Source organism: Hyla sarda, chromosome 1, assembly GCF_029499605.1.
Source record: "Hyla sarda isolate aHylSar1 chromosome 1, aHylSar1.hap1, whole genome shotgun sequence".
Lineage (NCBI taxonomy): Eukaryota > Metazoa > Chordata > Amphibia > Anura > Hylidae > Hyla > Hyla sarda.
The window spans coordinates 585,686,374-585,698,596 of record NC_079189.1 but is presented as its reverse complement, the minus strand read 5'-3'; the positions used below and the strand labels follow the sequence as shown (position 1 = coordinate 585,698,596).

Genomic DNA, 12,223 nt, shown 5'->3' with positions numbered 1-12,223 from the left:
ACAAAAGAAAAAATATTTTTATTTCCCACCCCGGCCTGCATGCCTGTGACTCACGGCACCACAGGGGGGAAGGGAAGTTTGTGTACCCTCTGCACATACCACATGTGTATAGAAGGGGTGTAGGAGGGCTGAATGGGGGGGGGGGGGGGACAGGGGTGACAAAGGTCTGAATGGGGGGGTGGGTGAGGGGGGGGGGGGGGAGGGTGAAGACAGGAGTGACAGAGGGCTGAGCTGTGGTTCCGGGGCAGCATCCCCTTCCCGGAACGTGCGAGCATGGATCCCCTTCTCGGCCTGCAAGGAAGGGGATGCTGCCCCGGAACCACAGCACAGCTTCAGGTACCCCACTCCCCTCTGTCACTCCTGTTGTCACCCCTGCACCCCCCCCCCTCTGTCACTCCTGTCTTCACCCTCCCCCCCCCTCAGCCCTCTGTCACTCCTGTCTTCACCCCCCCCCCATTCAGACCTCTGACACCCCTGTTCCCCCCCCCCCCCATTCAGCCCTCCTACACCCCTGCTATACACATGGGGTATGTGCAGAGCATCGCACCCTAGTTTATGTACTTCAGACACTAGGGTGCAATGCTCTGTACATATCCCCATGTGTATAGCAATGTACAATGATAGCGGGAGCAAGCGGGATTGGACAAAGATATTGCGGGAGCGGGCAGGAGTGGAGAAAACACCCTGCGGGTGCGGAGTGGGATTAAGACACCCAGGAGCTGGCGGGAGTGGGATTAAAAAAACAGTCCTGCGCAGGGCTCTACGGGGAATCCCTTTTGCCATGTGACATAAGCTTCAGTAAACCTCAGGTTCCAGCCATACCACAAATGTTTCGAGCTGCTGCTGGGCCAGCCTACAGCCTATGTATTGGTGGATGTCTCTTGGCTGAGCTGTATTTTCAGCCCCAGCCATAGAACAGTGACCCTATATTTCCAAGCCTCGTATAACTTTATTAGTGTATGAATCTGAAATGCTCAATTTAAAATGACAATGCCTGGTAACCTTGTAGGAAAATGCATGTGATGGTATAGACAAGAGTGCTTGTAAGAAAGAAATGTCCTTACAAGGTGAAGCTGCTCGGGCAGCACTTTACTGACAATGCTTTTCCATTTAGACATGAGCTGTTTTCTCTTTCCATGGTGCAAGGACACTTTATGTGTGGGGTGCGGGTTGATACTGAACAGGGGATGGAAGCATACTTTACCTACCTTTCAGTTGCACAAATGTCAAGTTCGTGATGCCAGGAGTAGAGTTGTCTTGTGGCAGAAGTGGTGTAACCCTATGTTAAGATATATAGTCCTGCAAAACACTACTCAAATTAAGCGATAATCCGTACCAAGGATCCAGGAAAAGAATACCTCAAAAGCCAAGGTTTATAAATAACAACGTATTCTTTATTTGGATGCAGAAGACTGAATTATTCCTTCATCGTCCCAGTGTCTGCTGACTCATCTACTGCTCAATAAAGGGGTTATCTGGTTATTTAAAAAGTTATCCCCTATGTTCAGGATAGGGAATAAGTATCTGATTGTGGAGGTGCTCTGACTGCTAAGACCTCCACCACGATCTCTAGAACAGAGCCGTGTCGTTCCATGCTGTGTGCTCTGGCCCCCATGTTCTAGTCTCTGCAGGAACGGGCCACTCAGCCGGTCACTGGCTGAAACGGGACATCACTGCTTCATTCTGGAGATTGCAGGCTGTCCCAACAATCAGATACTTATCCCCTATCCTGTGAATAGGGGACAAGTTTTCAATAACCGGATAATCCCTTTTTTCTCCAAGGGCACACACCATACTAGGACACTTAGGGTAGGGTCCCATGTAGCATATTTGCTGCTCGTACTTGCTTTTGCGTATTTTCCTAACCTTTGAAGTCAATGGATAGCAAAATATGATAATACAACAAGTGTGATCCTACACTTAATGAGGTACTCCACCCCTAGACATCTTATCGCCTATCCAAAGGATAGGGGATAAGATGTCTAATCACGGGGGTCCCCTGCTGCACCCGGCATTAGTTTGGAGCGTCGGGTGCAGCGACGGAGGCTCGTGACATCATGACCACGCCCCCTCAATGCAAGTCTATGGGAGGGGGCGTGACAGCTGTAATGCCCCCTCCTATAGACTTGTATTGAGGGGGCAATGCCGTGATGTCACGAGCAGGGCACGACCGTAATGCCACGAGCAGGGCACGACCGTAACGCCACGAGCTTCCGCCCCCACATTGCCAGTCATGTTGTCAAGTTCACTCCATGCATCGGATGTCTGGGGTAGCGCAGCTGAGATTGCAGGGGTCCCCAGCAGCGGGACCCCCGCAATCAAACATCTTATCCCCTATCCTTTGGATAGGGGATAAGATGTCAAGGGGTGTAGTACCCCTTTAAGATGTACACCAAGGGGATTAATTCCTATAACATCACTCATGCACCCCCCTTCCTTCACAGTGTCTGTTTAGGAGAACATGATTACCCTGTGAAGCCCCTTATGCCCTGTGACAGAAGCTTCACTAACCTTGACAGGCTTATGGAACCCCAGCTGTTCTCCCTGCTGCTCAGCCAGCCAGTGTTCCCTCTAGGTCCCTACACGTAATAAACTCCAAATCCTCATGTAGTCTGACAATGACCCTTTACAGAACATCTGTGTTGGTCATTATGTAATTTGTACTTTCCCGTGAAGATCCCAAAGCAAAACACATAGGAGGATGGCTGCAAACTTATTTTTTTTTTCAAGAAAAGTAAACAATAGAGAGCTATAATGCTAGAATACTTCTCAGATAATACCGCCATATAGTGCCTGAATAACATTTATATACTACAATACTACAGCCTACCCTAATTTATAAGTGTCAGACATCCTAACAGGGAGGATATTACAAACACTTGATGCCGTATTTTTTTTCTTTTTTGTTTGTATTCAAAATTTATATACAAGACACTGTAGCTGCCATGTTGCCTTGTTTCTTACGGGATTAGTAAACTAGCGTAAAATTTCCTGATGCTGTCTTGGAGGCCGCACGTCTCTGAAATGAATCAATCAGAATTTCTATGTTGCCGGAGATCAATACTGTAAATCGTGTCTGGTTTCATTAAGTCGTTGACGTTTCTTTTCATGTTCCTGACATTCCTTGTTCAAGAAAGAATTTATTTTAACCGGAAATAGGAACCTGCTTTATCCTTGGTCTGAAAGGCTTTTAAAGTTATTGTTAATGAAATTGTCGCTGTCCTTGTAGTGCGCTCTCCTATTAAAAAGAGTTGTTTGGTTTAGAAACCTCATTTTCCAATATCCTGAGATTGTTTAAAAAAAAAAAAAAAAAAAATTAGATAAACTCTTCATAGTGGTTACAAGGGGTATCTTATAATTTCACTGCTGTTATTGAGCCCCATAGAGCCCCCTCTATTGTGCACAGTTATTCCTAATTTTCTCTTTTACAGAAAGCAGGACCAGTGTAGGGCTGTTCGCAAGTAGTACACACACACAGTTACTTCCTCCCTTACTTCTCTTGCTAATCACAGCCCACCACCACACACTCCTCTCTGCTATGTCATGACATAGGCTGTGGAACGTGTACAGATTTACACAGTACAGAACTATAAATAATTATACTATTTATAGAGCGCCACCATACTCCACAACACTTTACAATTCTGAGGGTACAAAATAAAAATATCTCCAACCTTAATCAAAATGTAGCGAAAAGGTGTTGACTTTATAAAGCAAATCATAGAAAATTGTTGAAGTCCACCTGTTTTGGAAATACAAGTCCTAGAATATAGTCTATGGTTTTAAGCACTAACTGTGGAGTCACTTACCTAGGTAGTTCTGTATGCCTATAAGTAGTACACACACAGTTACTTCCTCCCTTACTTCTCAATCACAGCACAACACCACACACTCCTCTCTACTATGCCATGACATAGGCAAGGGAATGTGCACAGAACAGTCTTGCACTATGTTGGGGTGATGATTTACACAGTGCAGTACTATAGATAATAATAATAATAATAATAATAATAATAATACCATTTACTTAGCACCAACATATTTAACAAAACTTTATGTTGCGTAGGACAATTTATACATGTCTGATTGTGGGGAGTTTGACTACTGGGACCTCCTGTGATCTCCTGCCCAGCACCCCGGCATGAAAGGAGCTGTGTTGACCACGGCAGGAGGTAGTGGTCGACATGCCCTCTCCATACATGTCAATAGGAGAGCTAGAGATACAACGTTCATGTATGTCCGACAATCCCATAGAGATACATGAAGGGACATGTTGATCACTGGGGGTTATTAGTCTCCTTGCACAAAGCAGAGATTACTCCATGCATAAGGAGAGCTGGACGCCGGGCAGGGGTCCCATTGGTCAGACCACCAACAATCAGATACTTATCCCCTATCCTTTGGACAGGAGATAAATTGTTCTACTCCACAGTACTTCTCTAATCAAAATGTAATGCAAAGTGATGACTTTTTAAAGCAAATCGATGCACCCTACTGTTTTGAAAATACAGGTTCTAGAATCTAGCCTATAGTTCTACGCAGTGACAGTGGAATCATTTACATAGATGGTTCTATATTCCTACAAGTAGTACACACAGTTACTTACTCCCTTACTTCTCTGGCCAATCACAGCACAAGACCACACACACTCTTCTCTCCGCTATGCCATGACATAGGCTGGAAAATGTGCACGGAAGAAGATTGCACTATGCTGGGCTGATGATGAAGTGACAGTGGGATCATTTACATAGCGGGTTCTGTATAGCTACATAGAATAATAGCCCGTGGTCTATTGATTTTTTTTCTTCTGTTGATCTCCTATATAGGATAACCGTGTGTTTTTCTTCTCTTTTCTTTTCCACAGATGCACCTTGCAAAAAAGACAAGTTGTCAATTAATTTCTGCAATACTGTGAAATCTATTGGAAAATGTACTTTGAAATCGATTCAGTCGCAATGCTGCTTCACATGTGGAAGCAGCGAGGATGTTCTTCATGGCGGCTGAGTCTGTTTATCCATCAAGACCGCTCACACAGTCTGTACTGCATAAACGAATAACCAAGTATCACGTGCCGCGACATATAACATTCAGGAACCGCAGTGCAATTCCTTCTACTGCCAGTAGGTGTTGCTATTTGTGTCATCACATTGTTTAAAGCAGTGTTTCCCAACCAGGGTATCTCCAGCTGTTGCAAAACTACAACTCCCAACATGCCCGGACAGCCAATGGCTATGACTTTTTTGCATCCAAACTGCTTTGATTAGGATGAAGTCAAAATTCCTCTGGCCTTTACGGCAGTAGCTGATTTATCAAATGCGACAATTTAAAATTGCGTGAAATTTCTGCACAATCTTACGCCAGTCTGGACCACACTCACTTAGACCTAATGTGATGTACACATGGAAAAACAGCATGAAAAACCGCTTCAAATATACAAACCAGGGTAACAATGGAATCTTTTACATAACTGGTTCTGAATGCTTACAAGTAGGACACACACAGTTACTATCTCCCTTACTTGGCTGGCCAGTCACAGCACAACACCAAACACACTACTCTCTGCTATGCGATGACATAGGCTAGGGAATGTGCATGGAACAGGCTTGCACTATGCTGGGCTGATGATTTACACACAGTACAGTACTATAGATAATAATAATAACACAATTTATATAGCGCCAACATATTTCACAACATTTTACAGTTCTGAGGGTACATAATAAAAATTAGCTACAGGCACGCATGATGTATGCACAGAAAAACTGCATGAAAAATCGCTTCAAAAATCCAAACCTGATAAATTAACCCCCCCCCCCCACCACGACCACCACCACCACCACACAAAAAAAATACTTTTACTGTGTGCGTACGTGTAAGGAAGTGAGGGCACACAGTGGTTAGGGGAGCACCACACAGCAACAGTGCCCCCATATGGTAGTTAGGGCCCCACACTGCCCCTATATAGTAGTTAGGCCCCCTCTGTACCCCATATAATAGCTAGGCCCCCAACACTGCCCCATATAGTAGTTGGGCCCCCTCTGTGCCCTCATAAAGTAACTAGGCCCCTCACACTGCCCCTATATATTAGTTAGGCCCCTTCTATGCCCCCTTCACAATAGAAGGTCCCCTCTGTGTTCCCTTTACAAAATAAGGGCCCCTTCTGTGCCCCTTTACAATAAAAGGTCCCCCTATATGGCTGGCTCCTTTGCAATATAATGTTTCCCTCTATGCCCCTTTACAATAAAAGGTGCCCCTATGTGCCCCCTTTACAATATAATGTTTCCCTCTGTGCCCTCTTTACAATATAAGGTCCCTTTCTGTGCCCCTTTACAATATAGGATCCCCTTCAATAATGAGGGGACACAGTAGTCAGGGGAGCATTTTGGTGCCTTTGTTCCAGCGATGGGTGGAGCGGAGTCTCAGCAGCTGGACCCCTCACCGATTCTCTATGACACCTCCAGAAATTATGTGAACGTTTAGGTCCACTTTAATAATGGTATGCAGGTAGGGAATATGGGAGTCACTTCATTTTAAAGGTATATTCACACAGGGCCGGGTTTATAGTGAGTTTGAGCAGCGGCGGAAAATCCACAGATTAGATTGTTTTCAATGGAATCGGTTGCAGATTTTTCACTGCGTAAATTCTGTTAAAACCTGCCGCCTCTCAACTTCACAGCTAGAAACTCACTGTAAACCAGCCCATGTGAACGTACCAAAAAATAGAATTTTGGATATTCTCCTTTATATTGTCTGTTCAGAATCATCGAAATGTAACATAACCTCAGGTAAAATGCCCCCCTACTGAGTATTCAGGGTATTGGCTTCTCGCTTCTTGTATACCCCTTAAGGCAAAGTTTCCACTTGTTTTTTTTTTCTGGCAGTTTTTGGAATACTGCCACTGCAGTTTTTGAGCCAAAGCCAGAAATGTATTCAAAAGGAATAGGACATATAAAGGAAGGACTTACACTTCTCCTCCCTTATGGATCCACTTCTGACTTTGGTAAAAAAACAAATGGAAAATTAGCCTAAAGGACTATTACAGCTCTGGCAAGCGCATAGGTTCAGTTTTACAACACAGTTTTGGAGAAGAAATGTAGAAGAGAACATATCATCTCTGCAAACCAGGCGCCATTTCTATAAATGTCAATGCCTCTGGCACCATTTCTGCCCTTTTGGACACTGACCCCCCTCCGGACCCTATACCTTAGTTTCCTTAATCCAGTGTTTTCCAACCAATGTGCCTCCAGCTGTTGCAAAAGTTTTGCTAAATCTGAAGGCGCCCTGGTTGGAAAATGCTGCCTTATAGGATCGGGCAGCTTATAGGTTTACTATCATATAAAAAAAACTTTGGCAGGTTGCCCAGACATGTCCACTGCAATAACTGGTTATAAGTTAGGGAAGTCCACTGCATCACGCTCCACACTCCAGCCAGACGGCAGATCCGACCTTTTTGCTACAAATACTGACATAGCAAAAAGGTCGGATTTGATTGACAGCCAGGAAGTAAGGCTTGTGCTTCCTTAAACTTCCCCAACTTATAACTTGAGATCGCAGCTGGTCTCAGGAGTGGCACCAAGTGTGATCAATACTGTCTGGCCAACATGTCATTTTTTTAAATGATAGTAATCCTTTAAGTGTCTATTCACACATACAATATCCTGCGCATATTTCATGCGCAGGATTTAATGCTGTAGAATTGAAGCTGTCTACATTGAACTCTGCAGCTTCAATATGCATAGGATAGAATAGAATAGACCTAAAGTGGTTTTTACAGGGCTAGAAACATAGGAACAAATGGCGCCACTCTTGTTCCATTTATTGGGGGTAGCACAATGGCTCAGTGGTTGGCACTGTTGCCTTGCAGCTGGGTCCCGCTGCAAGGAGTTTGTCTGTTCTTCCTGTGTTTTCATGGATTTCGATCTGGAATTTAGAATGTGAGCCCCAATGGGGACAGGGACCTATTTGAGTAATGGCATGCTCTGTACAGCGCTGTGGAACATGTTAGCGCTATATAAAGAGAGGAATTATTATAGGTTTTTCCCCATTGAACAGACTTCAGCTCTTCAGAAAACACCTCAACTGGGATTATAGGTCAAATCCCTTTTGCCTCATGGAACTGTGTCTCAAAAAAAAAAAAACGCTCTTTGAATAAGAAAATACATGGAAACTGCAGTGTGAACTGACTCCAACCCACTTATTAGTCTAAAGAGCTCATCTAGGTGATCTCTAGCACCAGTAGTCTAATCAGATGACCAGCTGGAGTGATCAAATACCTGACCCTAAACCATAGGATTCAGGTGAAATGCAGTTTCCTATCCCATGCCTGTCACATCAGCAAAATGAGGTAAGCAAGAGGCATACTCAGCAACTCTACATTATTCTAAGTAAAAAAAAAAATCCCAGAGTGCTTCTTTAAAGGGGTACTCCCGTGCCCCAGCCTTCTGAACATCCGGTTCAGAAGGCTGCGGCAAGGGAGTACCCCATTAATACAACTAACTTGTCTACTATCGTCAGAACAAAAAGGTCAGATAACCACATTACTATAAATGTATCCATCCATGAAAATAAGCAAAGATGGCCGTCCTGACTTGGTTTACAGTTGTATAAAGAATATTGTTTACGTACACAAATAAGCGAAACCCTCTGGTACGCGTGTACAACATCTACAATATCAGGTGCTATTTATACCTAATGTACGTATAGATTCTACATCAGCATTGTGAAGGTGCTAAATACCAAATGGTGCTAAAACCGAAGGTGCTAATATCACGACCAAACTCACATAGCTGGCCCCATGTTCCCGTACAAAATTGTGTAAAATAATTCCAAGTTATTTTTATTTTTTTGTCTTAGGCCAATGTGGTGCTCTGTTCATAAATCGGTGCTAATATGTACATTTTCTATAACCCTGGAGACATACACCATAAGGGAGATTAATCAAAACCAGTGCAAAGGAAAAGTTGCCCAGTTGCCCATAGCAACCAATCAGATCGCTTCTTTCATTTTGCAGAGGCCTTGTTAAAAGTGAAAGTGAAAGAGGCGAGCTGGTTGGTTGCTATGGGCAACTGGGCAACTTTCTCTGCGCATTGGTTTTGAGAAATCTCTCCCCCATATGTACAAAACCATAGTAGACCTATAAAAACTGCTATATGTGTATTTAGAAATCTACATATTGGTATTTATGTAATTAAACAAACAGCTAATGTAATATTTAAAGGGAACATGTAATTATGAAAATACGGTGCACTCTCATACGCTTTTTTTGAAACTCCCTTAAAGGGGTACTCCGCCCCTAGACATCTTATCCCCTATCCAAAGGATAGGGGATAAGATGTCAGATCGCCGCGGTCCCGCTGCTGGGGACCCCCGGGATCCCCGCTGCGGCACCGCGCTATCATTACAGCACAGAGCGAGTTCGATCTGTGCGTAATGACGGGCGATACGGGGGACGGAGCAGCGTGACGTCATGGCGCCGCCCCTCGTGACATCACAGCCCGTCCCCTTAATGCAAGTCTATGGGAGGGGGCGTGACGACCGCCCCTCCCCCTCCCATAGACTTGTATTGAAAGGGGCGGGCCGTGACATCACGAGGGGCGGAGCTGTGACGTAACGATGCTCCGGCCCCTGTATCGCCCGTCATTACGTGCAGAGCGATCTCGCTCTGTGCTGTAATGATAGCGCGGTGCCGCAGCGGGGATCCCGGGGGTCCCCAGCAGCGGGACCGCGGCGATCTGACATCTTATCCCCTATCCTTTTGGATAGGGGATAAGATGTCTAGGGGCGGAGTACCCCTTTAAGAAAGATACCTAATGGTACACAATTGCATCAAAGTCACCTCCAAATGGGGCCCATTATTGTGTTGGTTCCTGGGTTACATGGAGGTGGATGGAGGAGATGAGTCAGTCCGACCCAGATGGACCCTTATTGTGTTTACGGACTTATTCTTACCATATCGTTGGTGATGCCATATGTACAGGACTATTTTTTTTTAAATATGCCGTGCCTACAGGGAACCAATATTTCTCAGTGTATTATTATGTTGTATTTTCCCTGGGTTCGGTGGTACGCTCCATATGGCGAAAAACAATTCTATTGTATTGGACTGATAAATTTATAATGCGAAATAAAAATAAAGGTTATTATGTTTTATGGACATTTGTATTTTTCATGTGCCCCTGTGTTTTTGTACTTTTCCATAAACAGCGCTGTTCTTCTCCACTGGCTGTGTCAGGTACTGCAGCATTTAAAGCGTACTCGTCAGATCCAACAAAATTCTTTTTTTTTTTAATATATCACTCAGTACCTAATCCTGACCATGTGCATCTAATTTTTATGTGTCTAGCACCTTTATTTATTTTTTTATTACACTTTTAATTTAGCTCACTAGTCTGAATTCCTCTCAAAGGGAGGGGGCGTGGCCTCACTGTGCAGGTCTCCGCCCCCTCCCTCAGTATGCTGTCTGCTCACATCTCCCCTAGCATTAGCAAAACTACAACTCCCAGCTTGTCCTCACTGACAGTAGTGGGACACAAGATGACAGTGGGAGGATTTTTCCTCCAGCTCTGAGCCCTGCGCTCACAGCTGTCAATCAAGGAAGTGTGTCCATGACATAGGTGATGATGCATGGACACAGCAGGACTAGTATGTGTCCAAGCAGGCAGGGGGGCAGTTGTTTGACTGGCTTTTTCAGTATGAAATACTGAAAATTTTCTAATGAAAGCAATTGCAAAACCTATTGGTTATACATGCTTTACAACATATCAAAAGATTTTGTATCTGACAGTGCCCATTTAAGTATGTTGAAGTGAAGTAGTAAGCATAGCCCGACGACAAGAGTGTCACCAGACCTGATCATATGACCACCCTTATTTTGAATGGCCGCTGTATAATATAACATCTGAAGTGCAGACAATATGTGAAATGTTCATACAGTAAGTATACCATGTCTATGAAAGAGCTTCCTTATCATTCGAGATGCAGTAAGTTATGCTGTTTACATGGACTGCTTCCACAAAGTAACCTTTACATGGACAATAAAGCCTTGATGTCAAAACCAGAGCCTCAGGAGGTGCAGGGCATGCTACAAAGGGCCATCAAGTTGTCCATTGCTTTGCTAAAACCCTATTAAAATGAAGCTGGTTTACCCAATGAAGCAGAGTAAAATGAGGTATAACTTACCTAAATCCCTGGTACTGTTCCGCACATAGACCCATTATTAGCCATCATTGCTTCTTTGTTAATCACCAGCTTTGCGCAATAGAAACGGGATCTGGCATACCCAGCATCCCTGCCCCCATCTCCTCTGCTGAACAAACCAGTACAATGGCCCAGATTTAGAAATGTTTCTGAGAACAGACAAGGGGTGTAACTATAGGGGTGCAGAGGGTGTGGTTGCACCTGGTCCCATGATCCTGAGGGGAAGATTAGGTCTCTGAAGGTGCATTCACACCACGATTGTTCAATACGGCGACCGGATACGGCTGGGAGATGTGAAAACCGAGTGCTCCCATATCCCAGCAAGACGCGGCCCACATCTCATTCATTTAAATGAGTCAACCTGAGTCAGATAGTGTTATACTACGGTTTTCAGTCCGATCACAAAACCGGATACCGGTCAAAAATGAGCCAATCAGAGTCACTATCTGACTCCGGTCGGCTCATTTAAATGAATGAGATGAGGGCCGGGTCTGGCTGGGATATGAGAGGGCCCTGTTTTCACATCTCCCAGCCGGATCCGGTCACCATATTGAACAATCGTGGTGTGAATGCAGCCTTATATAAGTAGACTAGTACAAAATTAGTTGGGAGCTATTATGGATTTTGGACTGGAGCCCTACATCTCCTAGTTAGGTCTCTGCCCATAGGTGTTTTTTTTATCTTAAAGGAAACCAAACCGCGGGCAGCAGTGCAATTCGACACACTATGAATTACTCTGAAACGCTCCTGGGGTTTCAGAAACCCTAGTTTGAACTGGGTAACCAGTCATTGGGGTGGGTTCTTACCCCCTGGGTTGCTGCAGGATCACTAAATGGCTGCTGTTAGGGTGTAGGGTGCATTTAGACCAGATGTTTTTTTATTGCTATCAACATCCCCATAGAACTGACACAGCTAATAAAAACCTGGAAGTGTGATATCAGCATGGTGATTCAGTGGTCAGCACTGGGGTTCTATGTACAAAGACCACTCATATTCTGTTGGGTTTCCCCAAATGTAAAAAGTATAT

The 12,223-nt window shown here is 44.4% G+C and overlaps 1 protein-coding gene and 1 long non-coding RNA gene across 3 annotated transcripts in view; one reads left to right on the top strand and one right to left on the bottom strand.

The window, feature by feature from the left end:
* Positions 1-8,784, top strand: part of ADAMTS12 (ADAM metallopeptidase with thrombospondin type 1 motif 12) — a 560,388-nt gene extending 551,604 nt beyond the window's left edge. For both annotated transcript variants that reach the window (XM_056545369.1, XM_056545379.1), the window contains exon 24: positions 4,865-8,784. In XM_056545369.1, the coding sequence (XP_056401344.1) occupies positions 4,865-5,004 (140 nt within the window). In that variant the 3' untranslated portion in view covers positions 5,005-8,784. The remainder of the gene's footprint in view (positions 1-4,864) is intronic.
* LOC130295097 (uncharacterized) lies at positions 2,585-8,898 on the bottom strand. The gene is made up of 3 exons (XR_008848700.1): positions 8,783-8,898; positions 4,770-4,870; positions 2,585-3,284 (listed from the first exon to the last, which is right to left on the bottom strand). It is a non-coding gene; the product is annotated as an uncharacterized LOC130295097 (long non-coding RNA).
* Positions 8,899-12,223: the final 3,325 nt, after the last annotated feature.